Genomic DNA, 15,750 nt, shown 5'->3' with positions numbered 1-15,750 from the left:
ACTGCAGGAAAGAGATAAATGACTGGTCATTTCCCCCGATGCACTTGAAGGCATCCATTCTCTCGGCCGTACCACGCTCAGGCAACCCCCCGCACAGGGACAGATAAGCACTGACAGATGGGGTGGGGAGCCCAGCGTCCTTTCCCCTGCGGAAGGACACAGCCGGACCTCTCTGCAGACCGGGAGAAGGTCACGCTGTCCGTTGGCTCACACCTGGCTGGGGGCTCTACGGGTCCTTCCCCTGCATGCCCCCATCTCGCCCACCGCCCTCCCACCCTCCACCGGCTCATCCCTGTGAGGAGGAGAGGGGGAGGTGGGGGTGGGGTGGGGGGCCAGAGGGAGCCAGCTGACAGGCTCATCAATCTCAGGCTACATGCTTGGCACATCGGCGTTCCGTAAGTTGTTCCCGGGCTGGGAGGGTGCCGGAGGAGTCGGAGGGACTGTCTCGAGGAGAAGAGAAATCGAGCCGAACATCAGAGAGCAAATGGTGGAAGAAGCCCGGAGACTATTAAAATGTGGGCCATGTACAAAAGCAGTAGGGAACTAATTAAGATGCAGGATTTTCAAAAGCTGGGGAAGTTGGCCACGGCCCGCTCCCATCTGTAGAGTTCTGGCAGTTCGGTGCGGCAGGGACAGCACCCCAGGCGGGCGAAGCAGGCTGCTCCATCACTGCCCCCGCAGGCAGGACTCAGGCCTGGACTGTCCCCTTAGGAGGCACCCCCACGAGGGTCCCTGAGACTTGCTTGGTGGCCGGCTGTGGCACACACTGCTTTGGGCCGTACCTTCAACTACCATCCCCCAAGGGTCTCTGCCGGACCATTCATGTTCCCTCAATAACATGTGGGGGAGGTGGTGATTATCCTGGTCAATCATGCCCAGTCATTGAACAGCAGCCAAAAAAAAAAAAAAAAACCCCAAGAGAAAGAACCAGAACCCTATTCCTGGCTGCCTTCCTTCCCATCACCCTTGGAATCTGCAAGAGATATGCTGGTCCCCAAGGGTCCTGGAGCAGAAGGAGACTGGCCTCGGGTACATTCCAGGAGCCCTACTGAGACCCCAGGGTGGATGTGCCTGTTGAGTCCCAGAGCAACATGGCGCCAGTTCCAACAGGTTCCCCACAGGTTCCTTTCCTTGGCTTCACCACAGGTGCCCCTTGGGAAATTCACTGCCTAATTCCTTGCCACAGTGTCCCAACCTCTAAAACAAAGCCTGTCCTAGACCACGAGGACCTAAAGGTCTGGAACGAGAAGATGCTAAACTGATCTAAGCAAACTATCTGAGCATTTAACCCAGAAGGACACAAGTTTGCTCCCAGCCCTTTTTCCTTATTCAAAAATAAAGTGAAGTTAAAGGCTCTTTCTCAATCAGCTGGCTTTTGCCCAACATCTGCCCCACTCTTCAGGGCCTTCTGATGGATATTTACTATCCACCTTTCTCTCTTGCCAGCTCAGCTTCCCCTTTGCAAGGACAGAGCTCCATTCCTGGGGGCCATGGTCCAGGGGAGGCCCCTCCCCGGCACCAGGCCCCTGCCTGTCTTCACATTGCCTGAACTGCGATGGCTGCGCCATTACACACCTTGCATTTGCCCCTGCAGCCAAACGCAAGATGCAGAGAACACTGAACTCCATTGTCAGTCAGCGGAGAGAAATAATGCTGTGTGTGTTGTCCTTCAGACGCCCAGGCAAGTAGGAGGTTGCAAGATGTTTATTCAAGACTGATTGGAGGGATGATGCTAGGCGTGAGAAACACATAGGTCCAGGGACGCTGAGAATGCTTTCAAATTCCAAAGAGTTCGCCCCAGCTCTCAGCCTCATTCCACCCCCACACAGACACATTTTTATTTTCAGCAAGTAGTAAAGAAACATGGGCAGGATGGCATATTCACAGTGAGGGAGATGGGAAGAGGACAGCAGGCCTGGGGAGTACTCCATCAGCATATAATTTAGCCCAAGAACAAATGACTTCACAGCAGCCACCATCGGCTCCCAACTCCCCACTCCCCACCCTGCGATGTCACGGATGAGCTTTGGGCTGTGTGGGGCTGAACCAGAAGTGGATGGTTCTGCAACCCTGGCTGAGATCTGCTCCGAAGTCCCTCAAATTTCCTGGGTGGATCCCCCGCCCCTTATCCTGACCTGGTTTCCTGACAAAACTCTTAGCTCTGAAGACCTGGGGCCAAGGACAACTCTAAGCCACATTCCACCTTGGCCTTTTTTTTTTTAGCTGAAAGCTGCCCACCGCTGGCTGGACTCAGGCAGGATCACAAAGGAAGACAGGAGGGACAATCCGGGTGCTGGCATGATAAATTGCTTGTGGCAGCTCCTTACCAGTCATGGAAAGGTCTGAGATGGAAGGAAACTCATGCTTTGAGACAATTCCACTCCAGGCCAATGCCCCATCTCTCACAAATCAGGGGAACTCTTTGTCTCTCTCTCCCCAGAGGACTCGACAGGCTGATGGTGGAGCCCAAGGAGGCTCCAAGAATCACAGACATAACTGCATCCCTAGAGCCTGTCGAGCGGAACTCAGGAGAACCCACACCAGGAGGCTGGGAGGGAAGACAGAGGAAAGGATGGGCAGCCATGGGGACTGGGTGGCGGAAGAGTGCCAAGGGTGGTTGGGTCACTCATTCCTTTTTTTCCAACATAAACTCAATCTTCCAGTTTCCACAAATTTAAAGAGATTCAGCCCAGAATGGACAAATTGATTATCAGTTTTCACCAAGGTTTGCCCAAAGAGGATTATACATAATGTTGGGCAATTTGCTTTTTTCTTTCCACTAAACAATATAGCTTGGATGTCTTTCCATTTTTTTCTCCTACTCATTCTCTTAAAGGACAAAATACTATTCTATTTTACGAATGTATTCTATGGTTAACTAGTCCCCTGCCAAAAGACCTACTAGTTGCTTCTATTCTCTGTTTGCTGCTGCTGTTACAAACAATGCCACAATGGACAACCTTACCCACTGGGAGTCCATATTTATTTATAAGATAAAATTCTCTAGCCACAGAATTTGTAGGTCAAAGGGCAGGTGATTTTTAAATACTGACAGGCACTTCGCATGAACCTTCAGACAGGTTAGACTCAGCTCCACTTCTGCGTGTAAAAGAGAGCAGATCCCTAGCTCCTCATCTGTTCCCTTCAACTGCCCCCCATTCCCAGGGAGGTCTGCCTCCATCCACCCAGTTGACTGCCTCCACCTACTAGAAATTTGCAGCAAATTCCCCCAGGAACTCTGGGTTCAGTGGTTCTACCCTGAGTCACACTCGAAAGTACAGACCAAAAAAAAAAAAAAAAACAAAAAACAAAAACCCAGCTCTCTTTGAGACCAAATCAAATGGAATAAAAATAAGAAAGAGTCATTTTGAAATATTGTCCAAGTCGATTCTGTGCTTTGGGAGGACATTCCCCCCCGCCACCATAAAAGGGGAGAGGTCCTCTCAGCTGAGGACTGTGTATTTTATAAATGACGATGGCAGAGCCTCTCAGAGGTGGCATGTGTTACCTACGCAGGGACACCTGCCAAGGGTACAGAAGAGAGCTGAGATCCAGAATGTGCCTCGTAACCCACCAGAAGGGGCATCATTTATAAATGTCTGCCCAGCCAGGGGATCTTTTTCTACTTTTACACAAAGGTGCCATACGGGTGATCTGAGGCTCTGGGTGAAGGACCTTTTCTGAAATGTTGGCTTGTGTGAAAAATTCAAAGGCAAACGTGTGAAGCCTCCAGGAAGAGGGTGGTACATTTTTTTTTTTGATCATGCTGCTTCATGTTCTCTGGATAGGCCCTGACGCTTTGAGGTTCAAGCCGGAGGCTCCTTATCTCTGACTCTCAGATGCTCCCCTGGCATCTTTACTCAAACCTATAGCCGCAGGCTGGTGAGGTGGTACACATCCTGAGAGCCAGGCCTGCCCCGGTGGTACACAATCAGAACTGGATACAGAAATGACTGACATTTGGCCCAAGGTCTTGGGGGTTTTATTTTTGTTTTTAGCAGGCTTAAGAGTAGGTCTGATTACCCAGAGAGGGAACAAATTCACCTGAGATGGATCTCTTGTCATTTGCAAAGTTGTTGATTCCAGCCCTGGATTGTTGAGTTTCTCAACACTTAGGTGCAGGTATGGGGGAGCCATTCTGCCTTGGGCGGGCCTGACTTGCCTGGGGTCTTCTGCCACCTGAGGATATGATTACACCTCTGAGGGCCCATCCTCAACCAGGCTGGTGCTCATCCTTGCAGAGAGGGTCCTCCCCCGGGACCCTGGCCGTCTCTGAGCAGCCACCTTGGCGTCTACTCCAAGCGTGAGGACTGAGCCCCAGGAAACCTCTCGAAGATCACAGATACAGACACGGTACTGCTGGGCACGTGGCTACAGGCCACCCCCCTAGGGGCTCTCCTTTTCCTTTCCCTAGACCCAAGGATGGGGCAAGTCCAAAGTCAGTCGTGACCCCAGCTGCTCTACGTTCAGCTTCCTGGAGACCCACGTGCCTGAGTACATGTCTGTAGCCAGAAGGACCAGACGCTGGTAACGTAGCTTCTTGCCTCAGTCCCACCAACAATGAGACTCTAAGTCCTCAGATATATGAGCAGCATAGTAGATGCTCCTTGGCTTTGCCAGAAACCTGACTTCCCTGACTTATAAAATGGGCTTATAACACTTTTACCTCTCCCTTCCCTCTCTCCCTCCAGGGCTATGGTTAAAGACCAAAGGAAGTGGCAAATGATAAATGAAAACATTTTGTGTGTGTGGGTGCTAGTCGCCCAGTTGTGTCTGACTCTTTGCAACCCTATGAACTTTAACCCACCAGGCTTCTCTGTCCATGGAATCCTCCAGGCAAGGATACTGGAGTGGGTTGCCATTTCCTTCTCCAGGGAATCTTCCCAACCCAGGGGTCAAACCCAGGCCTCCTGTATCGGCAGGCAGATTCTTTACCATCTGAGTCACCAGTGTATTGTTCAGATACTGGCTACAACGATGATTCGACCAGAGCGCTCCATCCGCAGGTGGCTCTGATGGGTGGAGTGAATGTAAACCCAGTCAGCTAATCAGTCCTTCCAGGGATTTCTCCAACACAGATATTGAAGGAGACTGCCTTTCTGCCAGCTGTGTTGAGTGCTGAATCTGGGCTGCTAAGTGGCCACCTTGCATTCCCCGTGAGGAGAAGACAGTGTTAGAGGTGGAAAGAGACACACAGAGCCCCCACTACAACATCTGAGCCCCTGGATGAAGCTGTGCCTGAAGCCCAAATCCACTCTGGGATTCACTTTTCTGTCAACCACTTCCCATTTTTTGCTTAGGCAGATTCAACTTGAATGTCTGGTATTTATGACTGAAGGAATTTCAACTATCTCTTGGATGCATTTTAATAATTAATATATTAGTTTTCTAATCATAAAATAAAGTTTTTAAGGGAAAAATCTTGATAACTTTTAAGTTAGTACACCTATCAGCAACATGAGGAAGCAGAAGAAGCACTGAACAGAGAAATCAAGCAACCTGGATTCTCTGCTGCTTCCCATGAGAATTGCTGTGTAAGTTTGAGCAAATCTCCCAACTTGTCTGAAAGTGAAAGTCACTCATTCATGCCAGCTTTTTGCAGCCCCATGGACTATACAGTCCGTGGAATTCTCCAGGCCAGAATACTGGAGTAGGTAGCCTTTCGCTTCTCCAGGGGAGCTCCCCAACCCAGGGATCGAACTCAGGTCTCCCGTATTGCAGGTGGATTCTTTACCAGCTGAGCCACAAGGGAAGCCCAAGAATACTGGAGTGTCTGGACCTTAATAAAATAAAGAATTGGAGTTAATGATGTCTGACATGTTTACAGTGCTAAACATTTTTGATTCTATAAAAGATAATCCAATTAGTCTGATATAAAGTATTCTTAATAAAGGCTTTTTAAATAAACATTAAGAATAAAGACTTTAAAAAAGAATAAAGACAATTTCAAGTTGATGTCAAGCATTTATAATAAAATCCTTTAACAAATTACATATGAGATGCCCTTATATAGTCCGTGGGATTGCAAAGAGTCAAGATAGGACTGAGCAACTAATACTTTCACTTTCACTATATACATGTAAAATATTCATTGCATCACTGCTTAAATTGGAAAAATATCCCTGGTGGCTCAGACAGTGAAGAATCCGCCTGCAGTGTGGAAGAACTGGGTTTGATCTCTGGGTTGGGAAGATCCCCTGGAGGAAGGCATGGCAACTCACTCCAGTATTCTTGCCTGGAGAATCCCCAAGGACAGAGGACCCTGGCAAGCTATAGTCCACAGGGTCACAAAGAGTTGGACATGACTGAATGACTAAGCACCTGAGAAATGAAAATTGGGAACAGTTTGGGTAGACTCCAGGAGTTGATGATGGACAGGGAGGCCTGGCATGCTGCCATGGGGTCACAAAGAGTCGGATACGACTGAGCAACTGAACTGAACTGAACTGGTTAAATAAGTTGTGGTGCATTCATACAATGGAATATCGTGTAACTGTGGAAAAGAAATGAAGAAATTCTTTACATATTGACATGGCCAGTGCCTGAGGCACATTTTTAAGGGAAAGGGCAAAATGCAAGGTGGTTGTGCTGCATGAAAAGAGGAAGGGAAAGTCATACAGATGTAATTCCTGTGTGTGCATAACCTGTGTCTTGAAGAATCCCTGAAGACTGGTACCATTGATGCCTCTTTGGAGCCTGGGTCTTATTTTTCACTATAAAACATATCCTTTTATATCTTTGGGATGTGACTGCATTACCTACTCAGTTTTTTTTAATTTTTAATTGAAAGGGTAAGAAATGGCAAATACTATTACATATTGCTTGTTTGATCCTCATGAGGAAGCTGCAAGGCTGGCTAGGAATCCCAAGTACCACTGTGCTATTTACAGATGCAGAAATACACCCAGAGGGTTCACATACTCCAACACAGAGACACCAGCGACAGACACCCGAATAGTCCCCTCACTCAAGTCTACACAGCCGACGGGCATGGGCTCACCCTCTCACTATAGCACCTACTGCAAAGCTCTGCTTAGGGTGGAATTAAAATGGGTCCAGGTAAGGCTCAAGTCAGGGATTACCTCTTCACTCATCAGACCACTTCCAGATCTGGAACAAGAGAGGAGGGAGCCAACACCTCCAAAATAAATTGTTCATATTGATAATTGTTTAATAAAGGCATGTAGATGGTGTGGAGTCATGCCATCCTGACTTGTGGTCCAACCACCTGTACATCTTCAAACCTCAACATGTGTTCTAAGGACGCAGTCCTTGGGATTGGATAAAATGCAAATTCTAACTCAGCAGGTCTGGGGTGAGGACCAAAGACTCCCAAGTGATGCCTATCCTGATAGTCAAGACCATACTTGGAGTGTAATTCTAGAACCATACCAGCTGACATGGTCACCACTAGCCACGTGTGGCAGTCGAGCTCTGAATGCAGCTAGCTTACAATGAAATGTGTTAAAAGTTTAAGATACACACTGGAATTAAAAAACTATACCAAAAAAAGAAAAATATCTCATTCATAATTTTTATCCTGATAATATGCTAAAATAATATTATTAAGTTAAACAGAATCTATTGTTTAAAATTACTGTCACCAGGTTTCTTTTTCTTTTTTTTTAATGTGGCTACTAGAAAATGTAAAAAGATACATGTGGCTCATAATCCTGCTCCAGGAGACTTGGTTCTCCTATAACCTGCATCTCAGGGAGTTTGGGACCACCTCAGTCATCACCCTGGAGTGTCTGCAAGGGTCTGTAAATGAGGCAAGGCCATTTGAGAACTTGGGTGGAGTACCTACCCCTAACAAATAAAACTTTTTCACAAGTGAAATCTGGGTTAGAGTGAGCAGCTGAAGCATGCTTATCAATGGAACTGTAAGAAAGCATCCAAATAACTGGTTTAGCAGAGATTTTTCAGGAAAAAAACGCAGCCTTGGGAGCCAGTGTGGAAAGGCAGGCGTGAGGTAACTTTGCCAGACAACCACCCCTGCCAGGTCTGTGCTGTTTGGGGCCAGTGGAAGGGGGCAAGTCAGCTCTGCCTTTATTCCACTTAACAGCATTCCTGAGTCACATCCCAGCTCCAGCAGCCCCCAAAGCAGAGGTTCCCTTAAAGCCAAGGACCCAGGGCCATCACTTGGCCTTGCTGCAGCCCACAAGGTCTGAAGACAGCCATCTGTTCAGAAGTGTAATAATAGACCAGTAAAGAAACTAACCAACTCTTTCTGCAGGGCCACAAAGCCATCAGTGTCACCTAGAAGCAAATCCTGAACTCAAACTCTTTTATTTCTATGTCCCAGATGGGTTCCATTTTTAGTGACTGGCCCTTATTGTGTAAGATGCTCCATTAGTTCATTCTCAGTGAGGTGGGAGAAGGTGCACAGGGCACTGTTCTCCTCAGATCACAGTCTGGGACTAGGTTTCTTTACTTGAAACCCCAGGAAGGTATCACCCAGCCCCAGATAGCTGCAACTCCTTCAGCTCTGCTGGAAAGTCGTTCATCCTGGGCCTGTTCCCGCCCTGCACCTGCTTGCTGTCCTCTCCTGGGGTAGCAAGAGAATGACAAAAGGAAGGGGAAGGCCTGAGACCCACCCCCCAGAGGGCGAGAAGTTTGGGGGTGTTGGGTGGGGGGCAGGTGAATGTGTTTATTTCATGAAAGCGCCGTGTGGGCACATGCACTCTCTCGGAAAACTCCGCAGAGCAACTTCGTCCTTGGCCAGCCCAGCACTCCCTGCCTCTCCTGTCTCGGCCCAGCCAAGTTCCACCGGGCACTCACCAGGTTTTATTTCTAGCAGCCGCAGTTTCGGATCCTCAGGCGGGTGCAATCGTCTCTTCTTACGCCAGCAGCGGGCAGGGTATGTGTACAGCTGGCCCGGGGCAAGGCCTGTGGACAGAGAAGACATAAAGGTTAAAGGCTCCAGGCTGGATGGGGCCTTGGAAACCACCCTGTCTGACCTTCTCAATCACAGTAAGAATGAGGCCCAGAGAAGTGAAGGGGCGTGTGAAGGTCACACACCTGGTAAATGGTGGAGCCCAGGCAAAATCTAGGTCCCCTGAGCCCAGGACCCTGGGGCTCTGACTGCTCTCCATTGCTGTCTCAGTAGGCACATCCCAAAAGTGAGCCATCATTGTTACCAAAATCAGTTCTGCTCTCTTAGCCTAGGGAGAAGATCAGGAAGACCTCAAACCACAGGAGGGACTTTTCCAGATTTATCCCCATCACGGGGTTTCCAAGGCCGTGTATGTCCAGCTACTTTCCATCAACTGCCCCTCTGCCCAGGCCAAGCAGGTGCCCTTCAAGGTGGGCGGCAGGCGTCATTCTGTCTACCTGCGGACAGTCTGGATGGGGAAACATCTCAAGGAAACAGAGTCAGGCTGCCAGATCTCCTACCCGCTGGCTTCTTCCACCCACTGACAGCTGCTGGCAGCTTGCTGAAGCCGAAGGGAGTCCCTGGCAACCTCCTTCAGAATATAAGCCTTTCCTGGGAGCAGGCTCCACGCCTGCACAGCCGGCATATCTGTACATCCCTGTCTGAAGTGAAGTGAAAGTCGCTCAGTCGTGTCCAACTCTTTGCGACCCCCTGGACTATACGGTCCATGGAATTCTCCAGGCCAGAATACTGGAGCATTTCCCTTCTCCAGGGGATCTTCCCAATCCCCTGGGATCGAACCCAGGTCTCCCACATTGCAGGAGGATTCCTTACCAGCTAAGCCACAAGGGAAGCCCACATCCCTGCCTGGGCTTTACCAAAAAGAAACAGGCTGGAGCCCAGTGCTGGGCTTATGGATCACACAGTCTCCCAACAAGAACCTCCACTTGGATTTGGCCTTTGACACGAAAGCGCCACACCTGTCGTGTGTCAGGCCAAGCACCCCATGAGGAGCCATCCTGCTCATCAGCCAACACTCTTGTGGCTCACGTGGCACACAGTGAACACGGAAGATGTGGCATCCAGAGGCTTGGAAGAACATGGACTTCCCACACTAGAGCCTGGTCTGTTTCCAGAGAAGAGGGCAGGGGATGGAGGCTAAGGGCAGAGGAACAGGGCTGAAAACTGGTTAGGTGATCTGCAGATTCAAAAGCCTGCCCGATGCACCCCCAAATAAACCAGCAAGTCAACTGACCCACCCCCACCATTAGAGAGAAAAGCCTGACATCAGAATCCCCAGAACTGGAACCGTGGATGACACAGAGAAGAATCAAATGAAACACTTGCCGAGTGAGTGAGGGAAAGAATATGTTCCAGTTCACGGAAGTCACAACTCCGTCTTCTGTAGATGAACATGGCACGTGACAACTGTTAGAGACAGGCAGCCCCCCTCCCCAACAAAAGGGGCCCTTCCTAGACCTCGGACCATGGGTGCAAAACATCAGGACCCTTTTCCCGTCTTCTGTCTTCCATTTTGGGGCTTTTAAAGTTAAGAGAGGGCCTTCCCTGGAAGTCCAGTGGTTAGATTTCACTTTCCAATGGCAGGGCTTGCAGGTTCAATCCCTGGTCAGGGAGCTAAGGTTTCACATGCCTCAAAGTCAAAAAACCAAAACAGGAAACAAAAATAATATGGTAACAAAGTCAATGAAGATTTTTAAAATGGTCCACATCAAAAAGTCTTTTAAAAATTAAAAATAATAAAAGCTGAGAGAAAAAATGTCTTCATTTTTGCATTTTTTAGAGAAAAACCTACAAAAGTTTCACTGTTATACCTCCATTCATTCATTTTTCATTTGTGTTGTCATCTATACCCATACACTGGTTTAGGTCCAGAGCTGAGGTGACTACTCCAGCATTAAAGGAGACAAAATTTTGTTTTGTTTGAAAAGTGAATGAATTTATGATTCCTATAAATGGGTACATTGAGTTGGAGTCCCTTCCAGATGTTTTGGCCACTGCTGGGGCCGGTGTTCCCCAGGATCCCAGAGAAGGCCAAGTATAAGGGCTGGCCTGCTGCTCCATATCCCAGAACTTGTCCTTAAAATGCCCCCTCATCTTGGATGAGCAATTCTTATTCCAGGCTGAAGCCAAAAATTACCTGGAGAACTTACTACTAACACCAATGCCCCAAACCATGCCAGAGCTACCCCGTCCACATGGAGGTTTGGGGGGAACTGAACACCTCTTTGTTTTAACACACTTTACAGACTGTCATACTGTCTGACAAAGAAACTCTGGATGTCTAAGCACCAAAAAGTTACTACTTGGATATTCCCTCTGATGTACCAAGACCAGTCTAATCATTTTTCCAGTAGGTTCCCAAGGTTTCCTGTAGTTTTCCCAAGCCATTGTCATTAACTGCTTGCTTACTAGACTGTCATCCCCACTGGTTTAATAAGATGCAAGGTGGCAGGAGTCATGTCCATCTCAAGTATCCCCAAAGCTTAGCACAGTGCCTGGCATTCTCAACCAGAATGGTTGAGTTTCAGAAACACAGGAAGTGGATGACCCTTGGCTCCTGCTGTTTCTGACTCCAGGAGACTCCTCCACCCGCCTCCAAACCATCCAAGAGGGACCTGTTGCACTGAACACAAAACCCACCCCACCCACCCCAAGAAGGGAGTCTCTGTGCTGTAGGCTCCTTCTTGCCCCACAGGCTGCTTTCATGGTATTTCCACTCTGACCAAAAACAGGTTTATGAAAAGGAACTGGTCCTGACCAGCACTCTCACAAAGGTCTAAGTGACCGGAGGTTGAAATCATTAGCCCTTGTCCAAGTCATCCACCCTCCTTGAGGCTGCCATCACCACACTGCCTGGTCAGCTGCCTCGGGCCACTCAGCTACAGGTCCATTCTCCCGAGGGAGTCCATTTTAGGAAGTACTTTGAATGCCCAGAAGAAGGGGCTGTCTTTATTTCCTTCTGTAACTTTCTCTGGTGGATGGAGGAGCCCCACGGTGCAGAGGATAAGCAGGAGTCCTCATACCCCGATTCGAGTCGCCTTGGGAATTTCACCATACCTCTCTGAGCCTGTCTCCTTGCCTTAGGATAAAGGTGATAATAATACCTACCTTACAAGGACTGTTGGGGGATTAGCTTATATTCAAGAAGAAGCTCTTTATAGACATGAAGTCTCATACAGACATCAGTTCTTAATTATCAGGAGTTAGCTAACTTAAACAAGCCTGGACTCTGCCCATGTGGCCCCCATCTGGCATGACATGACTGCTCTTTGCTCCTCTAGCCACAAGGGGGGCAACGGGCTCCCCTTTGATGCCTGCTTCAACTCCTATCAACAAGCAAATGCCCCTAAGAGCTCTCTCAGGGCTCCTGCACCCTTCCTTGCCCTCCTCCCTGGGCTGACAAGTACCAGGGTGCCTTTATAGGGCAACACATTCAGCCCTGGAGTTCCACTTACACAGGGATGAGCAGAGCCCCATGAGAATTATGTTGTTTATCTCATTAGAACAGGAGGCACATAACTCAAAGCCCATGTGTCTGTGTGGTAGGATGGAGGAGGGGGTGGGGAAAAGGGAAGCACAGCTGCAGCTGGGGAAATTAACCTGAAGGAGGAAGTCTGGGGATGAGGGAAATGAGATGGATATAGAGGAGAGGAAGGCAGGAGACAAGAGGAGGTGACCAGCCTTCCCAGTAACCAAGACCACAGCAATCCCTCCACTCACACACCCCACTGAGCAAACTGTTTTGCTATTACTTTGAGCTGCAACTCCAGGCACACTTATATACAAGTGTGAGCATGGCAGACACACACACACACATACACACACAGCCACTCAGGAACTCACCCACTGGCTGCGGGAAGAACTGGCTCCATAGGAAGATTCAGCAGGATGAGCTGGGTGCCTGCACATGTAAATTGCTTGTCACATGCATGGCCCACGTTCAGCAGGTGGATCCTGAGTGTTATGAGCCTCTCTGACAGACACAGCATGAGCCATTAAGAATTCAGAAGATGAAATGGGATGGGAACAGATTTGAAAAGAAGAATCAGAATATCTTCCTCTTCCCCAGAACAGAGCTGAGCTGTGGCAGTTCAAGCCCACCCAGAGAAGGGCTCTGCCCACAGCAGCTCAGAGAGTGGCCCGAGGTTCCCTACTCATTGCTTCACAGGACACACTGCCCCACTGTCGGTCACTGTCGATGTGACAGTTTCACCTCGTCCTTATTTGAAATCAAAATCTACCTTCCTGTTGTTTACCTATGCCAGTTTGTCGACCCTTGATCCCAAGAGTGGACAGGTGTCATCTGCATCCCGAACGCCCATCCCACCCACCTGCTTGGGTTCGGAGGAGAGCCAGCTGAGAGAACGAAGAACCAGAGGGCATTAAGAGTAGAGGAAAGAGGCGGTGACTGCACCTGCCCGAGAGCCTGGGACTCTCCACCAAGACAGGGCGTCAGAACTGCAGAAGTCGGTATTGAAAAGGGGTCCAGCCCAATCCTTCCAAGCAGAATAGGAGAGATTCACCAAGGCAGCTGTAGTTTGAAAACCTCCCACATAAGGAACTTGGCACTAGATCAGATCTTACTCATGTTTATTTCCCCAGGGCCCACAGATGATAGGTGCACTGTTTGTGGCTGAAGATGACAATTTGGACCAAGTCTGCAGAGCTGGAAGGATGAGTAATAAGCCCCAGGTAGGGCTTGAGGGGCAGGGAAGATGTATTTCCCAAGCACTTACAGCTGCGTCACTTCTTGGTGCTCTGTCCTCCTCTCTCCTCTTGGCTTATTTAAGAGCTGCCCGGATCGCATGGACTATCTCTTCAGTAAAGCATTCCTGAACTATCCCAGGCCACAGTGCCTTTTCTCTTCCCTGAAAGTCTGGAGTCCTGGGTACCTGGCAGCTCAGCCAGCAGCCAGCATGGCTCTCCATCTGGCTCGCCAAACATCCCCTCCCAGCCTCCCCTCCTATTCTTGGGAGCTCCTCTCTAACATTCAAGTGCAGTGTCCCATGTGACAGGACTGCGCAGGCAAGGTAGACCTCAAATCCAGAATGCTGCCTGCTTCTTCTGGCCCAGAGATCTCCCCAAAGTCCCTCATAACATTCAAGTGCAGTGTCCCATGTGACAGGACTGTGCAGGCAAGGTAGACCTCAAATCCAGAATGCTGCCTGCTTCTTCTGGCCCAGAGATCTCCCCGAAGTCCCTCACTGGTCTCATCACACTCAAAACCTGACACAGCGGAACTTGCCTTGTGCTCCCGTGGTTACAGCTTTGCCTTCCAGTGCAGGGGCGCAGGCTCACTCCCTGGCTGGGGAGCAAAATCCCACACCCATGCCTGTGGCCAAAAAGCCAAAACATAAAACAGAAGCAAAATTGTAACAAAATCAAAAAAGTCTTTAAAAATGGTCCAGGTCAAAAAAAAAAAAAACCTGCCACAGGACAGTAGCTAACATTCACTGAGCTCTTCATCTGTTCCAGGCTAGCATCTCACGGTCACTGCTATCTCACTGTGACAACAGCCATTCCATCGCCGGTCCATACGCAGCAGGCTTGAAACACAGAGCCAAAACGCTCAGGAAAGGAACTCTGGCCCTCCTACCCACCCTCATCAAGCCACTTCTTGTGGAATTTATTTCTTCTTTCCTATCACATCACCAACTAAAATTGCTCATGGGGAAATGCATCTTGGTAATACAAAACATTATAGTAGAGTATATAAAATGTGTGGAGAATCAGATACTGACTAGGACATTCTTTCTAAATTTGTCAGAAATTTTTACAGTATCAACATTATAACATGGAACGGGAGCTTAGAAGTTATTGAATCTGATTCTTACCAGACACAAGAATTGCTTCTACACTATCCCTGACTTGAGTCTCCACTCTGGCCTCTGTTTCAATAATTCTAGTCCTTACCCTTCCACGAAGCAGTCTCCTATGCTGCTGAAATATTTTATTGTTAGAAATATGTCTACCAATCTCATCCACCACTGGTGAGAATGCAAAAGGGCTCAACCCTCTGTCTGAGTTTCTGGTGTCTCAGACAGTAAACAATCCACCTGCAACGCAGGAGACCCACATTTACTCCCTGAGTGGGGAAGATCCCCTGGAGAAAGAAATAGTTACCCACTCCAGTATTTTTGCCTGGAGACTTCCATGGATAGAATATCCTGGAAGGCTACAGCCCATGGAGTCGCAAACAGTAGGACATGACTGAGCAACTAACACTATGAAAGAGAATTTGGCATATCTAACAAAACTGCATACATGTTGCCCTTTGACCCAGCAATTCCACTTCCAGGAATCTCTATCACAGATTCACACACAAAAATACAAAAACATGCATTCATCGTGGTATATTCAATACTAGAAAAAAGGTGAAAGCAATTCAATGTCCATTATAGGGACCTGGTTGAATAAATAATGGTACAGCCTCATAATGGACTATAATGAAGTTATGGAAAGAAGTGGGGGGAGGAGATAGTGGGGGCAGGGGAGTATACACTGCAATGGAATATATCATTAAGTGAAAAATGTAAGGTAGAGAATAGTGTGCATATTATATTATCATTTCTTTAACAAATGGGGATATACACACACAGATGCATACATACTGTGTTTTTACATGGCTTTTTTTTTAATGGAAAGATAAACCAAAAACTATTTTTTAAAGTTGCTTACAGATAGAACAAAAATAATAATAATAATAGTAACAAGAAGAAAAGAAAGTTGTCTTTTCTTAGAAAAGGAAAAGAAAATAGAAAGAGGAAAGGAACAGGATAAAAGAACAGAGATAGAAGAGGGCTAAACTCTCTGAATATACCATGCTTTGTAGATTTGACTTTAAAACCAGTAAA

The 15,750-nt window shown here is 48.2% G+C and overlaps 1 protein-coding gene across 21 annotated transcripts in view; it reads right to left on the bottom strand.

Moving 5' to 3' along the window:
* DPF3 (double PHD fingers 3) overlaps positions 1-15,750 on the bottom strand; it is a 285,381-nt gene that overhangs the window by 141,036 nt on the left and 128,595 nt on the right. For 19 of the 21 annotated variants that reach the window (XR_015134063.1, XR_015134065.1, XR_015134062.1 and 16 more), the window contains one exon: positions 8,782-8,889. Coding sequence is in view for 13 of the 21 variants with exons in the window: in XM_086319929.1 (XP_086176055.1) it covers positions 8,782-8,889 (108 nt within the window). In the remaining 8 variants the exon portion in view is untranslated. Of the gene's footprint in view, positions 1-3,967; positions 5,780-8,781; positions 8,890-12,739; positions 14,499-15,750 lie in introns of those variants that run through there. The other 2 variants (XM_086319931.1, XM_086319928.1) reach the window with 2 other exon arrangements.

The sequence above is a fragment of the Bos grunniens genome, chromosome 10 (assembly GCF_055505025.1).
Source record: "Bos grunniens cultivar Pamir isolate PY7600 chromosome 10, Bosgru_T2T1.0, whole genome shotgun sequence".
NCBI classification, from domain to species: domain Eukaryota; kingdom Metazoa; phylum Chordata; class Mammalia; order Artiodactyla; family Bovidae; genus Bos; species Bos grunniens.
Note: the sequence above shows the minus strand (reverse complement) of the source record. Positions and strands in the feature narration are given on the sequence as shown.